The sequence below is a fragment of the Rhodotorula toruloides genome (assembly GCF_000320785.1).
Source record: "Rhodotorula toruloides NP11 unplaced genomic scaffold Scaffold11, whole genome shotgun sequence".
NCBI classification, from domain to species: Eukaryota; Fungi; Basidiomycota; class Microbotryomycetes; order Sporidiobolales; family Sporidiobolaceae; genus Rhodotorula; species Rhodotorula toruloides.
The window spans coordinates 460,693-479,186 of record NW_015622971.1 but is presented as its reverse complement, the minus strand read 5'-3'; the positions used below and the strand labels follow the sequence as shown (position 1 = coordinate 479,186).

The 18,494-nt window shown below is 61.8% G+C and overlaps 7 protein-coding genes across 7 annotated transcripts in view; 5 read left to right on the top strand and 2 right to left on the bottom strand.

Annotated features, from left to right (window-relative positions):
- Positions 1-136: 136 nt before the first annotated feature.
- On the top strand, positions 137-3,737 carry RHTO_01053 (starch phosphorylase, glycosyltransferase family 35 protein; the record flags this gene model as incomplete). Its single annotated transcript, XM_016414737.1, has 15 exons — positions 137-181; positions 244-300; positions 397-409; positions 475-509; positions 593-789; positions 849-913; positions 972-1,202; positions 1,261-2,378; positions 2,437-2,539; positions 2,599-2,654; positions 2,719-2,898; positions 2,967-3,141; positions 3,201-3,473; positions 3,536-3,598; positions 3,694-3,737. 15 exons carry the CDS (start codon positions 137-139, stop codon positions 3,735-3,737), a joined length of 2,655 nt encoding a protein of 884 aa, XP_016273418.1.
- Positions 3,738-4,631: 894 nt separating this feature from the next.
- Positions 4,632-6,402, top strand: RHTO_01052 (polyubiquitin; the record flags this gene model as incomplete). Its single annotated transcript, XM_016414736.1, has 4 exons — positions 4,632-4,706; positions 4,769-4,957; positions 5,040-5,226; positions 6,215-6,402. 4 exons carry the CDS (start codon positions 4,632-4,634, stop codon positions 6,400-6,402), a joined length of 639 nt encoding a protein of 212 aa, XP_016273417.1.
- A 357-nt stretch (positions 6,403-6,759) lies between these two features.
- On the bottom strand, positions 6,760-9,162 carry RHTO_01051 (asparaginyl-trna synthetase; the record flags this gene model as incomplete). Its single annotated transcript, XM_016414735.1, has 11 exons — positions 6,760-6,834; positions 6,894-6,923; positions 6,991-7,161; positions 7,221-7,747; positions 7,815-7,974; positions 8,034-8,165; positions 8,224-8,435; positions 8,497-8,589; positions 8,647-8,704; positions 8,764-8,905; positions 8,978-9,162. 11 exons carry the CDS (start codon positions 9,160-9,162, stop codon positions 6,760-6,762), a joined length of 1,785 nt encoding a protein of 594 aa, XP_016273416.1.
- Positions 9,163-11,543: 2,381 nt separating this feature from the next.
- On the top strand, positions 11,544-14,377 carry RHTO_01050 (phosphoribosylamine--glycine ligase / phosphoribosylformylglycinamidine cyclo-ligase; the record flags this gene model as incomplete). The annotated part of the gene is made up of 8 exons (XM_016414734.1): positions 11,544-11,576; positions 11,642-11,741; positions 11,822-11,916; positions 11,979-12,045; positions 12,104-12,631; positions 12,697-12,987; positions 13,043-13,226; positions 13,285-14,377. The coding sequence occupies 8 exons, from the start codon at positions 11,544-11,546 to the stop codon at positions 14,375-14,377; spliced, it is 2,391 nt and encodes a 796-aa protein (XP_016273415.1).
- Positions 14,378-14,555: 178 nt separating this feature from the next.
- On the bottom strand, positions 14,556-14,947 carry RHTO_01049 (uncharacterized protein; the record flags this gene model as incomplete). The annotated part of the gene is made up of 3 exons (XM_016414733.1): positions 14,556-14,632; positions 14,694-14,822; positions 14,881-14,947. The coding sequence occupies 3 exons, from the start codon at positions 14,945-14,947 to the stop codon at positions 14,556-14,558; spliced, it is 273 nt and encodes a 90-aa protein (XP_016273414.1).
- Positions 14,948-15,085: 138 nt separating this feature from the next.
- RHTO_01048 (acyl-carrier protein) lies at positions 15,086-15,723 on the top strand (the record flags this gene model as incomplete). The annotated part of the gene is made up of 4 exons (XM_016414732.1): positions 15,086-15,274; positions 15,414-15,492; positions 15,561-15,620; positions 15,686-15,723. 4 exons carry the CDS (start codon positions 15,086-15,088, stop codon positions 15,721-15,723), a joined length of 366 nt encoding a protein of 121 aa, XP_016273413.1.
- Positions 15,724-16,136: 413 nt separating this feature from the next.
- The window catches only part of RHTO_01047 (Zn(2)-C7 fungal-type transcription factor), a gene marked incomplete at both ends in the record, with an annotated part of 2,678 nt that continues 320 nt past the window's right edge, over positions 16,137-18,494 (top strand). Inside the window, 9 exons of the mRNA XM_016414731.1 lie at positions 16,137-16,351; positions 16,413-16,478; positions 16,541-16,570; positions 16,651-16,793; positions 16,849-17,220; positions 17,275-17,417; positions 17,479-18,090; positions 18,148-18,323; positions 18,382-18,494. The exon at positions 18,382-18,494 is cut by the window's right edge and continues 320 nt beyond it. Coding sequence (XP_016273412.1) covers positions 16,137-16,351; positions 16,413-16,478; positions 16,541-16,570; positions 16,651-16,793; positions 16,849-17,220; positions 17,275-17,417; positions 17,479-18,090; positions 18,148-18,323; positions 18,382-18,494 — 1,870 coding nt within the window. The remainder of the gene's footprint in view (positions 16,352-16,412; positions 16,479-16,540; positions 16,571-16,650; positions 16,794-16,848; positions 17,221-17,274; positions 17,418-17,478; positions 18,091-18,147; positions 18,324-18,381) is intronic.

The window sequence follows — 18,494 nt, the reverse complement described above, 5'->3', positions numbered from 1 at the left end:
CGAGCTCACCAGCCAGTCCAACGAAAGCTGACCAAGTCCATGCAATCCCCACCTTTGCCTCGTCGCGCCTTTCCCTCTCACCACCACGGCTCGCTCCTCTTCAAGGCTTGCTGGTTACTCGAGAGCCTTACAGACCATGTCGAACGGCGCAGACTCGACGCCCACCACGCCCAAGGCGACGGTTCGTCCCCCGCACCCCCTCAGTCGTGTCCCCACTGATCCGCCTCGCTCTCATCGCAACAGCACGAGGCGAACCCGTTCGAGAAGCTGGCCAACCCGAGGCGTGTCAGGGCTCACAAGGTGCGCGCGCGCGAGCTCTGCGGTGCTGGCTGTCCTGGAAGAGGTCCATGTGGGGAGCGAATCGACGCGTACTGATCCCCATCCTCGCGTCCACAGCGCTCTGCGACCGGTACGTGGAGCACAGTGGGCTCTGTGGATGCGCACGCACTGACAACACCCGGCTCGCACTCGCAGGCTTCATCCCTGAGGGCCCGAAGAAGCTCAGCGAGGTGCGCCGTCCTTCGCGCCCGTTCTGACCTCGGCATCGCTCCCATCGTTCATCTGTTCACGCGCTGACACTTCCGCACGACAGATCTTTCCGGGAGACGCAAAGGCGTGGAAGTCTGCCATCGCCAAGAACGCCGAATCGCTCAAGACCGACGTCGACTCGATCAACGCCCAGATTGTCCACCATGTCGAGACGACCCTCGCCCGTGCCGCTTTCAACGTCGACGAGATGGCCATGTACCAGGCTGCTGCGCTTTCGGTTCGCGACCGCCTCATCCACAAGTACGTCGGCGGCTTTCCGCCTCATCCCGGTTGAACTAAAGCGGTTTCCCCTCCTGCAGCTGGGACGTGACGCAGACGTTCCATACCCAGGCCCGCACGAAGCGTGTTTATTACTTCTCGCTCGGTTCGTTGCTGGACGCCTTCACTCGACGAAGCCAGGCTCACCCATCCTCTCCCGGCAGAATACCTCCTCGGCAGGGGCTACGACAACGCCTTGCTCAATCTTGGCGTCCGCCAGCCGTACAACGAGGGCCTCAAGGGGCTGGGATTCAACATGGAGGACGTAATTGACGTTGAGCGCGACATGGGTCTCGGAAACGGCGGTCTCGGTCGTCTGGCAGCTTGCTACCTCGACTCGACCTCGACGCTCGACATCCCTTGCTGGGGCTATACTCTCCGCTACTCGCAAGGCAGTGCGTTCTGAGGTCACCCAACGACGAGGAGTGCCCGCCTAACTTTCGAACTTCGCAGTCTTCAAGCAGATCATCGACTCGAGCGGCAACCAGGTCGAGGTCCCGGACCCTTGGCTCGAGAACCAGAACCCGTGGGAGATCCCGCGTCTCGACAACGCCGTCGAGATCAAGTTCCACGGCGAGGCTACGCCTGGAGAGGGCGGCAAGGGGCCGGGAACCTGGACCGGCGGACTCGACGTTCTCGCCGTGCCGTACGACATCCCAGTTCCCGGCTACAAGACACAGACGACGAACAATATCCGCGCTTGGAGTGCTCGCGGCAAGGTCTCGTTCGACCTCGCCAAGTTCAACGCCGGCGACTACGATGCTGCCGTCCGCGAGGCTGAGGAAGCCGAGACGATCACGCGTGTCCTCTACCCCAATGAGAACTTCGACAAAGGCAAGGCGCTGCGCCTCAAGCAGCAGTACTTCTGGGTCGCCGCCTCGCTCCACGACATCTGCCGCAGGTTCCGCAAGCTCCGCGTTCCGTGGAGCGAGTTCCCCGACTACAACGCGATCCAGCTCAATGACACGCACCCGACGCTCGCCATTCCCGAGCTCATGCGCATACTCGTCGACGAGGAGGGCCAGCCGTGGGACGAGGCGTGGGAGATCGTTCGCCGCACCTTCTCGTACACCAACCACACGGTCCTCAGCGAGGCGCTCGAGAAGTGGTCGGTCCCGCTCGTCGAGTGGCTTCTCCCCCGTCACCTGCAGATCATCTACGAGATCAACCTCGACATGCTCAAGGACGTCGAGAAGAAGTGGCCGAACGACCGCGCCCGCCTCGCGCGCATGAGTCTCATCGAGGAGGGCTACCCAAAGATGGTCCGCATGGCGAACCTCGCCGTCGTCGGATCGCACCGCGTCAATGGCGTCGCCGCACTACACTCGCACCTCGTCCAGCAGGACCTCTTCCCCGACTTTGTCGAGTACCTCGGCCGCGACCACTTCGGCAACGTCACGAACGGCGTCACCGCACGCCGCTGGCTCTTGCAGTGCAACCCGAGCCTCGCCAAGCTCATCACCGACACGCTCGGCAGCGACGAGTGGGTTGTCAACCTCGACAAGCTCGAGGGCTTGACCAAGTACGCCAAGGACAAGGCCTTCCAGAAGAAGTGGGCGGCGTGCAAGCAGGTGCGTGAGAGTCTACGGCTGTGCTCGATTTGTTCGCTGACGTTCGTCCCGCTCGCAGGCGAACCGCGAGCGCCTCTGCGACTACATCGAGGCGACCCTCGGCCTCACGGTCAACAGGCACGCGCTCATTGACGTCCAGGTCAAGCGCATCCACGAGTACAGTACGTTACGCGCAACCATGACTCGGTAGCCCGTCCTTGCTGCTGAGATCGACCCCCAGAGCGTCAGTTCATGAACATCCTCGGCGTCATCTTCCGCTACCTTCAGCTCAAGAAGGCGAGTATGCGCTTCCTCTTAATGCGCACGCGCGTCAAGCTAATCTCTGAACGACGCGCAACAGATGTCGCCGGCCGACCGCAAGCGCCTTGTCCCTCGCCTCTCCGTCTTCGCAGGCAAAGCCGCGCCCGGCTACTACATTGCAAAGCTCATCATTCGCCTCTGCAACGCGGTCTCGAAGACGATCAACGCCGACAAGGACATTCGCGAGTCGCTCTCGGTCGCCTTCCTTCCGGACTACTCGGTGCGTCCTAGCTTCCCCGTCTCGCCGCGCGAAATTGATCCTCACAGCTTGCTCAACTCCATGCGCAGGTCTCGCTCGCCGAAATCATCATCCCGGCGTCGGACATCTCGGAGCACATCTCGACCGCCGGAACCGAGGCGAGTGGCACGTCCAACATGAAGTTCGCACTCAACGGCGGTCTCTTGCTCGGCACGCTCGACGGCGCCAACATCGAGATCGCCGAGGCTGTCGGTGACGAGAACGGTAAGTCGGTTCGAGGGTTCCTCCCGCTGCACTCTTTCTCACGCTTCGCCGCCGCCTAGTCTTCTTCTTCGGGCACGTCACGCCGGACGTTCCCAAACTCCGTCGCGCACACCACTTCGGCGAGGTGCAGTACCCGGCCGAGCTGCTCGAAGTCGTCGACGCGATCCGGTCTGGCATGTTCGGCGAGGCAGGCGTGTTCGAGCCGCTCCTCGGCACGCTCTTCGAGGGCAAGGACCACTACCTCGTCAGCGACGACTTCTTGTCGTACCTCCAGGCGCAGAAGATGGTCGACGAGGCTTACGTCGACCAACCGTCATGGGTCGAGAAGACAAGTGCGTGCCCGCTTCTTGCGTTGCGTCTGTACAACATACCCTGACACGCTTCGTTCTCACAGTCAACAGCACCGCTCGCATGGGACGCTTCGCCAGCGACCGTGCCGTCTTGCAGTACGCCGAAGGTGCGTTGCTGGCTGTGCTCTCCTCTCCTTCCTGTCCTTGCATGGACTCGTCCTTCCGAGCCATTCACTGACGCTCTGCCTTGTCTGCGTCACAGAGATCTGGAACATCGAGCCTATCAAGATCCCCCAAGACGCCTAGACAAACGACTTCGCCTCCCCTTTCCCGGATTCCCTGCCTCGATTCGCCTCCAAACACTCTCTGCCTTGCTTCGTTCAGGTCTCGTCGTTGTTCAGCAGTTCTTGATGTGCAAAATCAGCCGTTTCTCGCCGTGGCAGTGGCCTTGTCGTCGCGATGCTGACTGACAACGAGGAGGATGCGGTGGCAAACTCGCGCTTTGGCTGGTCCATTTGGCTGCTTTGTACATTTCTAGCCCGTGCGAGCGTCGTGCGAGTGCCAGCAAAGCCCACGAGAGCCATTGTGCGAGCCGAGGCGCGGTCGACCCCCGCCGGACTCGCTCGTCGCCTCTCTCCCTCCTTCCCATCACTCGCTCACCCTCGCACACCGAGAACACGTACGTGCGCCACTCTAGCACACTCGCACGAGCCACAGACACTGACTGCGCTGCTTCCCACGCCCTCGCACGTTGTGTCCGACTCACTCGACACCCCCGCATCACCCCATCCTCCCGCCCTCTCGCTTCCACCCTTTGCCACCCTCGCGCGCCTCGCCCGCACCCGCACACTCTTCCTTCGCCCTATCAGAACCGATCAACGTGAGTCGCGCAGTCCCAGCTGGTGGTGGCGTCGTCGAGAGGCTCGTTCCCCCCCGCGCCCTTCCCCCGCCTTCCGTCACGCGCGGAGAGGCGGTGCGTGCGATACGGGCAAGTTTGAGGAGGACTGGGGCTGGCAAGGATGCTGGGATGGGTGGGCATGCGTTGCGTGCTGTTTACGCTGCTCGGTCTCGACTTCGGGTGACGGGGAGGAGGCGGGTCGTGATCGAACAAAGGAGTCTGGCGTCGGTCTCGCTCGTCTTGTAAAGCACGCCCGACACCCTCAGAGCACGGCTGACGACTCTCTGCGCGCTCCCAGCACCATGCAGATCTTCGTCAAGACCCTCACCGGCAAGACCATCACCCTCGAGGTCGAGTCGTCGGACACCATCGACAACGTCCGTTCCGCCTCGCTTCTCCCATTCGTATAGCTTTGTACTGATGTGTGTGTGCGGTACAGGTTAAGGCCAAGATCCAGGACAAGGAGGGCATCCCTCCCGACCAGCAGCGTCTCATCTTCGCGGGGAAGCAGCTCGAGGACGGTCGTACTCTTTCGGATTACAACATCCAGAAAGAGTCGACCCTCCACCTCGTGCTGCGTCTCCGCGGAGGTATGCAGATCTTCGTCAAGACGTTGACGGGCAAGACGGTGCGTCCTCGTCGACCTTCTCTCCCAGTCAACTGGCCACTGACTTCCGCTTCTCCCCTCGCGCGCTTCTCTTCTCGCACAGATCACCCTCGAGGTCGAGTCGTCCGACACGATCGACAACGTCAAGGCCAAGATTCAGGACAAGGAGGGCATTCCGCCTGACCAGCAGCGCTTGATCTTCGCCGGCAAGCAGCTTGAGGACGGGCGCACGCTCAGCGACTATAACATTCAGAAGGAGTCGACGCTGCACCTGGTGCTTCGTCTCCGCGGTGGCAGCGCGTAGGAATAGCCTGAATTCGTGGCAAATGACGTCGATTTTCCGCTTCCCTTCTCCTCGCCTTTGCTTCTCTCTCCTTGCTTCGCTTCTCGCTTCCTCTCCTGTGCCTTGATCCGCCGTCCTCTGCGCTGCTTGGACGAGCTGTTCCTCGCGCCGCAGTCGAAGACTTGTGCGCCGCATCGCCGCATGCCTCTTCCTCCGTGCATCCCAGCTGCTTGCTTCCTCCTACTTGCGCCCGACAGCGCACCGGATCTCCCTTCGTTCGCGAGGTCCCTGTGAGAAATTGCTTCGAAGTAACAGCCAGTCTAAGAGCGGTGCAGGCGACAGGAAAGAGGTGCAAAGAATCAACGCGAGGTGCGCTTCGGGTCGCGGGGGAAGAGCGACGTCGACGGGAAAGACGGTGCGTCCTCGGCGATCTCGTCCTCGACTTCCACTGATCTTTCCGCGTCTGCCTCTCGCAGACCGACCTCGAGGTCGATGTGAGGCAGACTCGGCGCACTTTGAGTATAGGGGCCGGAAGAGCAGCTACAGAGCGCTCGGGTACGTCTAGCATTCTATCGCGACTGGTGCAGCGAGTGACCGCGCAAGGCGAGTTTCCTGAGAGGAGCACGGAGCGGCGAAGGATCGGGAGAGAAGGTCAGAAAGGGAAACGTAGAGGCAGTCGTCGGAGCGGAGAGTCGGGGACGCGGGGACGGCTGGGAAGCGTCGACTTTAGAGAGAGAACAACAGCGATGACGGGAACGGGCGCGAGCGGGCGAGGCGAGAGCACGAGACGAGTCAAGGTTGCGGTAAAGTGATCTGAAGAGAGGAGAGAGGAGAGGGAAAGCAAAGGCGTTCTTAAGCTGTGGAGGGACAAAGGAAACGTGGAGAACAGAGCATCGGAGGCATTAGAAAAGGGAAAGGAGCTGTGAGCGTGAAGAAGCGAGACGAGGGAGAACGGGAAGGTCGCGGAGCGGCGACGATGGGCTGCACGCTCACAGTCGAGTCGTCGGACACCATCGACAACGTCAAGGCCAAGATCCAGGACAAGGAGGGCATTCCGCCTGACCAGCAGCGCTTGATCTTCGCCGGCAAGCAGCTTGAGGACGGGCGCACGCTCAGCGACTATAACATTCAGAAGGAGTCGACGCTGCACCTGGTGCTTCGTCTCCGCGGTGGCAGCGCGTAGGAATAGCCTGAATTCGTGGCAAATGACGTCGATTTTCCGCTTCCCTTCTCCTCGCCTTTGCTTCTCTCTCCTTGCTTCGCTTCTCGCTTCCTCTCCTGTGCCTTGATCCGCCGTCCTCTGCGCTGCTTGGACGAGCTGTTCCTCGCGCCGCAGTCGAAGACTTGTGCGCCGCATCGCCGCATGCCTCTCCGTCCTTGCGTTCCAGCTGCTTACTTCCTCCTACTTGCACCCGACAGCGCACCGGGACTCCCTTCGTTCGCGAGGTCTCTGTCAGAAGTTGCTTCGAAGTTACAGCCAGTCTAAAGGCGGTGCAGGCGACAAGAAAAGAGGCGCGAAGACGAAAACGAGGGAAGACGATCAAGGCGAGGTGCGCTTCGGGTCGCGAGGGAAGAGCGAGGCGCGGCGGATGTTGTTGATTTGGAGGAAGAGCATCTGTATGGCGAAAAGAGGTCAGCGGGGCGCGGACGGAGAAGAGGCAGAATGAGACGCACGACAACACGCTCGAGACCGATACCACCTCCCTGTGAACCGCGACGTCGAGAGTCAGCGCACTGGCCAAGTACGAACGGACAGGAAACGTCAACGCACCGCGTGAGGCGGGCACCCGAGCCTGAACGCATCGACGTAAGGCTTCATGTCGTCCGGGTTGATGCCGACCGACTTGATGCGCTCTTCGAGCAGCGCGGCGTCGTGGACACGCTGCGCACCGGAGAGGATCTCTTCGCCCCTCATGAAGAAGTCGTACGAGTTGGAGAGTTTCTGCGAGGCGGAAAAGCGGGTCAGCAACGGCGGAGGGCGAACAGCGCGAGCGGACCCACGGGGTTGGACGGGTCGGGCATGGTGTAGAAGGGACGAATCTCGAGCGGGAACTTGTCAATGATGTAGTAGTCGGTTCCGTACTTCTCCTTGATGATCTTGCCGAGCGCCTTCTCGCTCGCCGTGTTCATGTCGTCGTAGTCGCCGATGGGCTGAGGCGGTGTGCCCTGCTGGACGCCAGCGTCCTGCAAGAGCTTGATCGCCTCGGTGTGCTTGAGGACGAGCGTGTCGGGCAGCCAGGTGAACTCGTCGTGCGGGAACTGCTTGCGGACGACTCCGATCTCATCGGCGTAGCGCTGCTGGAGACCAGCAAAGACGTGCTTGAGCATCCCGTCGATCGTCTCCATCGCCTCGTGGTAGTGCTCCTCGAACGCCATCTCGAGATCGAGTCCCATGAACTCGGTCAAGTGACGGTGCGTGTTCGAGTCCTCGGCGCGGAAGACGGGTCCGATCTCGTAGACCTTCTCCATGTCGGCGGCGATGCACATCTGCTTGTGCAGTTGCGGCGACTGCGCGAGGAAGGCGATAGCTGCGCGGGGGAAGACTCGCTTCATCAGCTCGCGGCGTCTGAACCGAAGCAAACGAACGCGACCCACTCTTGAAGTACGAAACGCGGAAGACAGACGCGCCAGACTCGGTCGCGGCGCCTTGGAGCTTGGGCGTGTGGATCTCGGTGAAGCCCTGTGTGTTGAGGTACTCGCGGAAGAGGTTGCCGACGCCCGACTGGATGCGGAAGATGGCTTGGTTCGTGATAGTCTGCGTGCGAGCGCTGGTCTCAGTAAGTGCGAGACGAAGACCGGAACGAGCAGACGCACGCGGAGGTCGAGAACTCGGTTGTCGAGGCGAGTGTCGAGCGCGACCTGGACACCTTCCTCGGCGTCCATCGGGCGAAGAGCGTCGTTGATGGTGAAGGGAAGCATAGCAGGCGCCTCAGAGACGACAAAGATCTGCGCGGAAGTCACAAAGTCAGCTGGACATTGCCTCGCAGGCAACGCGCGGGCGCACCTTGCGAATCTTCAATTCGACATCGTGAATCGTGCAAGACTTGATGGGCTCCTTCGCCTTCTGTACGACACCCTCAACGAGCACGATCGACTCGTCGTGGATGCCCTCGACCCAGCGAACCATCTTCTTCGAGACGTGTTCGGGCTCGACGACGACGAGGCCTTGGAGCGTGTGGGCTTGCTGGCGGAGGACGACGAAGACCATCTTGGCGCCTAGAGGAGATTCAGGTCAGGGCGGGTCGGACGTGCGGGAGAAAGAAAGAATGGAACGCACCCTGCGCACGCGAGGTCTGCAGACGAGCGCGAACGAGAACCGTCTGCCCCTCGCTCGCAGCCGAGATGTTCTCAAACTTCTCGCGCTTCGCACCTGTGGCATTGGCCTTGTCAGCGGCCGGGCGAACGCAGACAGGACGACTGGACGCACCCGTTCGCTCGGACGAGTTGTTGAGCGGCAGCTTGCCGTAGCTGTTGGGCGAGTAGTCCTGTTCGTGCACACAATGTCAACTACGCTTTCCTGACCGAGAGAGAACGGGCAACGCACCTCCTCCGCCTGCTGCTTGGCCGCCTTCTCCGCCGCCTCCTTCTCGGCAATCTTCTTCGCCTTCTCCTGCTTGAGACGCTCTTTCTCCTCGGCCTTCTGACGCTTCTTCAACTCGCTCTTCGAGAGCGGCTCGCCGTTCTCGCTGCCCGACGCAACCCCATCCTAATCAGCCACCGTTTCTGGGAATCAGACTCGACAAGACTGCGAGACGCACCCAAGGACAACCTCGTGCGAACCGCTGTGCTTCGAGTCGACGCTCTTGCGACTGGTCGCGGCAGAGAGGGGCGTCTTTGTGCCGGGAGCAGGACTGGTCGCCCTGCTCGACGCGTTCGAGTTGGAGCGCGAGTGGTGGTGCGGGATGACCTTTTCGAGGATACTGTGCAGTCCGCTGCCCGTCATCGTGTGCTTGAGGGTTGATGAAGCGAGGTGAGAGTGCGAGCGCGGGAGTGTGAGTGAGCGGGCGAAGGGTACGAGTGATGCGCGTGTTCCTGTCCTTGTGAGGCAGGTAGCGAGCATCCAGTGGCTGACACACACACAGCAAGCAGGGAGTCGAGAGCCCGAGTTGAAAGCGAGATGACGGCTCGCGAGGAAGAGGAAGAGGCGAAGGGGTCGCTCGCTTTGGCGCTCTCTGGCTGGACGGAGGCTGTTGCAAAGGGTCCTGTTGCTATAGGCACACAGGCTCACGAGACCGCTCAGCCCTACGCCGTGGTCACCGCTGACGAGAGCGTTCTCTCGTTATACTCGGGACCAGCGGTGAACGGGCGGAGGGCGCACGAGGGAGACGCGAGGGCTCGTGGGAGCATGCAGAGACGTGTGTCAAGCTGGCCGACGGAGCAGCAGTCCCAGGCGAGAGCCGCAGCGCAAGCAAGCCATCCTGAGCAAGGTCCAGCTCAAGGAGCACCAGCACACGACCGTCCTCACTCTCGCGCAAGGCCAGGATACGTAGGTGAACCGAAACTTCCTTTGCCCTCCTTCCACCTGCCCTGAACAACCGAAAGCAACCCAAGATCCACCGCCTACAACCGTCCCATTCCCACCTCTGTAAAACCGAGTCGAGAAAAAGGTGATTGCCGTGCGCCGGATCTTGAAAGTGCCGTCGAGAATCGAGAGCGAGTATTGGGAGAGTAGAGGGGAGTCGAGACGCCTTTTGTTTGAGGTCAGTTGGAGGAGAGGGAGGTTATGCGGATGAGGTTGGGGTGCATCGTTCGAGAGGTAGAGACGAGTCGGCCGGTGTTACGGGGCGAGTCGTTTACTGCGCGCAGGGTGAACAGTGTGAGATGCGAGTCGGGCGGGCGGAGCGGACGGGGTGAAGAGGTCAAGGGCAGGGCGAGGAGGGGAAGGGACGCACCTTCGAGCGAGCGCGCATCTTTCTGCGCTTGCGTTTGAGACGACGGACGCTGTAGGTAGCAAGGAGGCATCGTCAGCCGTGTTCACTAGCTCTGAGGCAGCCGGACCCGCAGCAAGCCAGTGCTAGAATCCGGTCGACCACGAGTGAGAACGGGCACGACGACTCACCGCTTCTTGCGCCACTTGTCACGCATACTGCGAGTCCGAACAGTCGCACCAAGCGAGAGAACGAGTCAGCACTGTGCGTCGGCGGGGAGCAAAAACGTCGAAGGGAGGGTCGGGCGAGAATTGAGGGTGGGCGGTCAGGTGCGCGGCGAGGAGGCGGCGGGGCGGGCTGGGAGTTGTTGGAGGGTGTAGAGCGGGTGTCACTGGAGTGGATGGAGAGCAGACTGACTCGGCAAGTGATTGACGAAATGCGTGAAGAAGGGGAAAGAGAGCGAGGCCAGCGCGGGCGAAGCAAAGCTCTGCGTCCGGCGGACCCCTGTCCTCGCTACGACCCTTTCTCTCTCGTGGCGTCCTACTAAGCCTCCGGTGGGCTACTACGGGCTTGTGCTGGTTGAAGGCTTTGTTGCAGCAGCCTTTCCAAGGCGCGAGAGCCGAGAGAGGCCAGGGAAGCGCTTCTGAAGCTTTTCCAACGAAGACTTTCTTGCGACGAGCAGGCTCAACAGGGTCGATGACCTGGCGCACTCTACGAGCTTGCCACTGGTCAGAGCTGAGCGCGGGAGAAGAAGCGGGGCGAGTATGGGGGCGGCGAACAAGCGGAAGCGTCTGCGAAGACGACCGGACGGCGAGTTCGAGACGACGAGCAAAGACGCCTGCGGACGGATGGTCGGGCAGCATGCGACTGAACCGATCCTCGTGTTGACGCAGAAGTCTGCGAGGCAGCAGGTGGAAGGCGAGCGAGGCAAGACGACGGCGAGGAGGAAGCAAAACGACGGTCTCCTCGAGGACGGCCGCTAAACGGCGAGCTTCAGGGGGAGCAAGTTGCGCAGACATCGCTTGTCGAGTATTTGGTGCAGAGAAGCGCTTGCAGCGTGAGGCAGAGGAGGGGAGCAAGACGGAGAGATCCTCGACGGACTTCGCAGGCGCAGGAAGGCATGAAACGGCAGAGATCCAGCTTCGTGCGACTCAGAACGCCTGACACCCTCGTCATCCTGCACCTCGACGTCGACGTGAGCGGCGATAAGCCAGCGGACGAGCAGGACGGAGAGCGACGGGTGCGGGGAGGAGGAGCAGATTGGCGACGATGGGGACGAGCGCGGTCAAGCTCGAGCGATGCCTGGCAGTCCAGCGGTGTAGCAGCGTCCCAGTCTAAGCGATACTGGCCCAAGCGAGTGCATGGAAGGGAGTCAACCCGCTTCACCAAGCTCGAAAGCGGGGTCGACTCTCGCCAGCAGCGTCCTCACGCTCAGTCTCGCTCTCGAGTGCACAGAATGGCTCAAACTAACCCTCTCTTCGAGCCAGAGGTGCGCACTACCCGCTTCCCGCTCCAGACGACACCGCTCACCTCCTCATCTCCAACCGCTCGCAGAAGCTCCGTATCCTGCTCGTCGGCGGAGGAGGGCGCGAGCATGCCTTGGCCTGGAAGCTGAGCCAGAGCACTCGCGTCGAGAAGATCTTTGTTGCGCCTGGTGCGTCGCATCTTGCGGGATCAGCTCGCCAAGCGGACCGTCGACAGGAGATGCTGATTGCTCGATCCGTCGGCGCACAGGCAACGGTGGAATGACGACGGGCAAGAAGACGGTCTCGGTGGCTGTTGCGGCGGAGGACTTCAAGGGCTTGCTGGACTTTGCCGTCAAGAACGAGGTCAGTACATGCACTCCTCCCTCCTCAAAGTGTCGTTGAGCTGATCTCTCGCTGTCGGGCAGGTCAACTTTGTCGTCGTCGGTCCCGAGCAGCCTCTCGTCGACGGTATTGAGGGCGTCTTCCGCAAGGGTGCGTTCTCGGCGCTTCCTCCTCGACCCGAAGCTCCCTGACAACTCGTTTCGCGCAGCTGGCATCCCCGTGTTCGGCCCGAATGTCCGCGCCGCCGCGATGGAAGGCTCCAAAGCCTTCTCGAAAGACTTCATGGCTCGCCACTCGATCCCTACCGCCGAGTACCGCAACTTCACCTCTCACTCGGCCGCGGTCGAGTACGTCAAGTCCGTCTCGCACGACGTCGTCCTCAAGGCTTCCGGCCTCGCAGCTGGAAAGGGTGTCATCATCCCCTCTTCGAAGGAGGAGGCGATCGCGGGTTTGAACGACATCATGGTCAGCAAGGAGTTTGGCGCGGCCGGTGAGGAGGTTGTCGTCGAGGAGTTTATGACGGGACAGGAGCTCTCGATTCTTGCGTTTTCGGATGGGTACACGGCGCTGGCGCTCCCGGCCGCGCAGGACCACAAGCGGATTGGAGAGGGCGACACGGGATTGAACACCGGTGGGATGGGCACGTACTCGCCTGCACCGGTTGCGACGAAGGAGGTCGAGGCCGAGATCATGCGCACGATCGTCCAGCCTACCATCGACGGCATGCGCAAGGATGGTGCGTCCCTCTCTCTCCGTTTCGATGTTCCTCGAGCTGAACCCGCCCAACTCCGACTGTCGCAGGCATCCCCTTCGTTGGCATGCTCTTCACTGGCATCATGCTCACCCCTACCGGCCCGAAAGTCCTCGAATACAACGTTCGCTTCGGCGACCCCGAAACTCAGTCGCTCCTCGCGCTCCTCTCGGACGACACAGACCTGGCCGAGATCATGGTTGCCTGCGTCGAGCGCCGGTTGGACTGCGTCAAGTTCGAGATGAAGAAGGAGGCGGCGGTTTCGGTCGTGTTGGCGGCAAAGGGGTACCCGGGATCGTACCCCAAGGGCGACGAGATCACCATCGACACTTTGCCTCCCAGTGCGTTCCCTCTGCCTGGCGTCTCCACCAGCTGCTGACGCGCTCACTCACGTAGACGTCTACGTCTTCCACGCCGGCACCAAGGCGACTCCCGAAGGCAAGGTCGTCACGAACGGCGGCCGCGTCCTCGCCGTCACCGCTACCGCCCCTACGCTCAAGGAGGCGCAGGCGCTCGCCTACAAGGGCGTCGACTGCGTTCATTTCGAGGGCAAGACCTTCCGTCGCGACATTGCGTACAAGTGAGTCGAGCTTCCGCTCGATGGCGAGATGTGTGCTGACGAGGTCTCGCTTTGGCAGGGCGTTCCTCCAGGAGGAGCAGCAGAAACCGCAAGGCATGACCTACGCGTCGGCGGGCGTCTCGATCGACGCTGGCAACGCCCTCGTCGAGCGGATCAAGCCCATGGTCAAGGCGACCAAGCGCGCCGGAACCGACTCTGTCATTGGCGGCTTTGGCGGCCTGTTTGACTTGAAGGCGGCGGGCTTCAAGGACCCCATCCTTGTCGGTGGTACGGACGGCGTCGGCACGAAGCTCAAGATCGCGCAGACGTACGGCAAGCACGACACGATCGGTATCGACCTCGTCGCGATGAGCGTCAACGACCTCATCGTCCAGGGCGCCGAGCCGCTTTTCTTCCTCGACTACTACGCGTGCGGTCACCTCGATGTCGACACCGCTGCGGACGTCGTCAAGGGTGTTGCCGAGGGATGCTTGCAGTCGGGATGCGCGTTGGTCGGCGGTGAGACGGCCGAGATGCCCTCCCTGTATGAGGGCGAGGACTACGACGTCGCTGGTTTTGCCGTCGGAGCCGTCGAGCGGGAGCTGGTTCTCCCGCAGCCGACTATCGCGCCGGGCGACGTTCTCCTCGGTATCGCCTCGTCGGGCGTCCACTCGAACGGCTTCTCGCTCGTCCGCAAGATCGTCTCGGCACACGGCTATGACTATCACTCGAAGCTTCCCTACGACACCAGCCGGACACTCGGCGACGAGCTCCTTACGCCCACAACCCTCTACGTCAAGCAGCTCCTGCCCGCGATCCGCAAGGGTCTCATCAAGGGCCTCTCGCACATCACCGGTGGCGGCTTCACGGAGAACATCCCCCGTGTTCTCCCCAAGGGCGTCGGATGCTACGTCGACGCCGGGTCATTCACCTTCCTCCCCGTCTTCCGGTGGTTGATGGGTCTCGGCGGTGTCGCGCCCGAAGAGATGGCGCGCGTCTTCAACTGTGGTATCGGCATGGTCGTCGTCGTTGCGCAGGACAAGGCGGACGAGGTCGAGCAGTCGCTCCGGGCGAACGGGCAGGCGGAGGTGTTCCGCATTGGCGAGACGATCGCGGGCGAAGGGTGCGAGATGCGCAACCTCGAGAAGTGGGTCGAGGCGTCGCGGCAATGATCTTGGGGTGGTTCTCCTTTCTCTTTCTCTCGTCGTCGTTTCAGCAGTAGTCTCCTTTCTCTCGCATACCTCCCCGTGATCTTTGGGCAATAGAATCGCTTGTATCGAAACTTCCGGGTATTCCCTGGATGGGTAGCGCTACAACAGGGTCTCGGTACTGCTTGTGGACGTCGGAAGGCTATTTGGCGGCGGAAGAACTCGACTTGGCGGATGTGAGGACGGAGAGAAACTCGCGACCGTCGGCCATCGCTCCAGCTGCAGCCTCGCCTACTCGTCAGCGACGTCCAGAGCTCTGTGTGAATGGAACGAGACGCACCTTTGGGCTGACTGGGCGCTCCCTGGCCCCAAGCACCTCCTGCAGGTGCCGGCTGCTTCGACTTCCAGATTTCGGGCTTCGATCCAGCAGGTCCCGCGCGGTTTGCAGCGTCGAGCTCAGACTGGAAGGCTGTGCGCAGAATCACAAAGTCAGCTTGGGGGGAAGCACGAGCGAGGGAAGGACTCGCCTCGAGAGAGGACTGAGGCGGCGGCGGCAGCGTCGAAAGCGCCCTTTGGAGTCTGTGCCCGGGACATGCTGTGTACGTGGAGTACTGGCAGCCACCACGAGCCAGCAGAAGCCGTTAGAGTGCTGGCGAGGTTGTCGTCGATGGCAAGGGAGGGACTCGCTCGCCTCGCACTCGTCCCGCTCACACGACGCACCTGCCAGCCAAGATGTTCCGCGCTGCTGCCCGTTCTCTCGTCGCACCCGCCGCCCGCCGCGTCGCCGTCGCACCGGCACCCCGCCTTACGCCGTCGCTCCTCGCCCAGCGGTTCTACGCCTCGTCGTCGCTCTCGCAGGACACGATCAAGGCGCGCATCGAGGACGTCCTCAAGTCGTTCGAGAAGGTCGACTCAACCAAGGTGCGTTGCTCGGACAGCCTGCGCGGGAGGAGGCGGCCCGGATTGCGCCGCCAGACGATTTGCCTGGAGAGGTTCGGGAGATGAAGTCGGCTGACGCTCGCGGTCGTGCTGTTCTGCGCCTGCTTGGTCCTTGTTGCAGCTCACTCCCACTGCGTCCTTCACCAACGACCTCGGCCTCGACTCGCTCGACGCTGTTGAGGTTGTCATGGCCATCGAGGGTGCGCTGCCTGGCCAGGTCTGCAGTCTCGAAGCGTTCATTGCTGACATGTACTCTGACTGCTCGCAGAGGAGTTTGCGATCGAGATCCCCGACGAGGAGGCGGACCGCATCACCACCGTTGGCGAGGGTTCGTCCTGTCTTTTCTCTCTTCTCGCTTGATCGCCTCGTAGCTGACCTTCCCTGAGTCCACAGCAATCGACTACATCTCCAAGACGCCCGAGGCTCAGTAAGCGGCATGGACGCGCGCGGAATTGTAGGAGTAGACAGCGAAACAACCAGTAACCAGCGCATTTCACGGCACTCTGCTTCAGCGCGGCGGCCCGGCCTTTCTTGCTGGGGTGTAGGAAGTGGTGTTGCGCACGCAGAGATCGCTGCCGGTGGACTGGCTCCAAGTAAAGGAGCTCGTCCAAGGCGACGACTGGCAGACGACTCTTTCGCCTTGCGCTGGACTCTGGCTCCAACCGTCCCGTCTGCGCATCCGACTTGGTCGGTGCTTCAGCTTCGTTGCGCTCGTCTTCACTTCGACGCTCCTGGCTGACGACATTAGCAAGTGGTGGCCCGCTTCCCCTTCGGCTCCGCCCAACTTTGGCTGCTCGCGCTCTTCCTCCTTGTCCTCGCTCGTGGCTTCTGGCAGTGCTCGCGGATGACCGACATACCCGTCTACACGCTGCCTGCGAACCTCCCCTGGCCCACCCCTTCGTCATTACCGACCCCTCCGTCCTCATCAGCACCGCCCCCACCGCTCGCCAAAGCGCCTCGACAACAGAAGAGCTGTGCAGCGTGCAGGCTACGGCGAGTCAAGTGCGAGCGGAGGGACGGCGAGGATGGGTGTGTGGGTTGTCGGACTCGAGGATTGCAGTGAGTCTTCGCTGATAGGCGTACTGCTCGTCTGTTGGGCTGATCTTGCTCGTACGCGTAGATGCGTGGTTGCTGAGACGAAGAAACGGGTGACGCGTCGTAACGGGAAGCGGGTCAAGGCAGCCAAGTGAGTTCTCCCCCTCTCGAAGGCGTTCGCTCGTCTCGCTGACCGGAACTTCGCGTTTCTAGGGAGTTGTACGGCGAGGTGGAGACTATCGGGTGCGTCCACCGTCGCCTTTTCGTTGAGGCAGTCGATTGGTTGACGAGTAACTCGATTGATTGACGGATAACTCCTCCAGTTCACCAAAAACTCCTCCTTCTTCCTCAGTCCCCTTCACTTCGTCCAGCGCCGCCAACGTTCCCCATATCTCTTACTCGTCGGCAGACACGCGACTCGGTACCATCGAACTGAAGGAGAACTTCATGAGCAACCTGCTAGATTGCGCGTTCCCCGCTCTTCGCCTCCTTCCCTCTCGCTCACGCTCGTCTCGTCGCAGCTTTCTTCACCTTCCGCTCCGTCACAGTCTTTGACGGCGACGTCGACTTCCGAACCGCCTTTGATTTGGCCGGTCGACGCATCGACCAGCTTTCGGACGCGAACCAGGTTCTTTGCGCCGCTTACCTCGCAATTGGCGCACGCTGTACCGACCATCCCGGTCTGCTCGGTCCGAACGCACCACGACTATCCGATCTGCGCGACATAAGTCGCTCTGTCGACCGCGACCTCTCGCCATATGGTCAGGCTCGGGCGGAAGTTTGCAAGGAGTTGACGGTCAAGGCGCTGGCTCTCGCGGACGAGAAGGGGCTGTTCAGGAAGGCCAGCCCCGAAGGCGTTGCGGCGCTGCTGTTGATCGAGAACCTGCTGCCCCGTACGTCGTCCTCCTTGCCAGACCGAGCCGCGGACTGACTATCCATTCCCACAGTCCCTGCCGATGGCCCCGCCTCTGTCGGCACCTACTTCGCGCACATCTATAATCACCAGGTCCGAGAGCTCCTCACTCGTGCCCAGAACGACCCCGAAGTTCGGCAGAAGGTGCAGGGAACGGTTCTCTCCTGGACGGCCTACGCGCGTTAGGCTTCCCTGCTCGTTCTCGCCTTCTTGCTGACTGAGTGATTGCGTCTTGTAGACCCGCGACGCCCTCGTCTCCGCGTTCCTTGGTCAAAGCGCCACGTTTTCCGACGACGAGCTGTGGCTGCTCCGCAGCGAAGAAGACGCTCCTCCCGGCCTTCCCGAAGAACTCCTCCGCCCTCTCTCGCCCTCGCACGAACAAAACTACTGGCGATTGCTCACCTCGTTCGTCCACTGGGTGACCGATCTCGCTCGCGAGACGCCTGCCGGCTTGACGAGCGTGCGGGCGATGAAGGCGCCGCGAATGAACGAAGCTTTCGCAGCGGAGTTCGTGAAGCGCATTAGGGTCGCGATGGAGACGGTTCCGGAGCTGAAGCGTCGCATGCAGTTGCTCAAAGGCGGTCAGCGGTTCCTCCGAGACGCTGCGACACTCGTTCGCGGGCTGCGGCTGTCAGCTGTCAACCTGAGCTTTCTCCTCAAGCGCGTTGTCGATGACCGGATTGCCGCTCGACCCGCCGGCATCATTAGCGACCTCGGTGCTCTCGCCGCTCCGTCACCCTCGTTGCAGACCTTGCCCGGCCAGGCGTACTGGGACCGCCTCGCCATCCTGCAGCGTGAGGCCAACTTCCAGGTATTCCTGGCGTCGCGAGAAATTGTCTCTGTCCTCAAGGTACGTCTCGGCGCTCTCCAGCGTCCACGTCTTTCGCTAACCCCCTCCGCACCGCAGGAAACCCTCCAAGCCGGCATTCCCCTCGGCTCGCACGAATGGCTCGACCTGCGTAGCATCCAGCTCATGTTTACACGCCTGCCCCTGTGGATGAGGGCTATCCTCGACCAGCCGTCGCAGGAGGAAGGCGGGCTTGAGGGATTCACGATCGACGACAAGCTGCACGACTTGCGCTGGTCTGTCTCCGTCCTTGCCGAAGGGGAAGCCACACTCTGACGTACTCTCGGCCCACAGGACGGCCCGCGCGATCCGCTCAATCGGCTGGAGCTTCGCTGAGCTCACGACAGCCCTGCCATGGGTGCTCAGCGAGATCGCCAATCTCGAGACACGACGCGTCCTCTTCTACC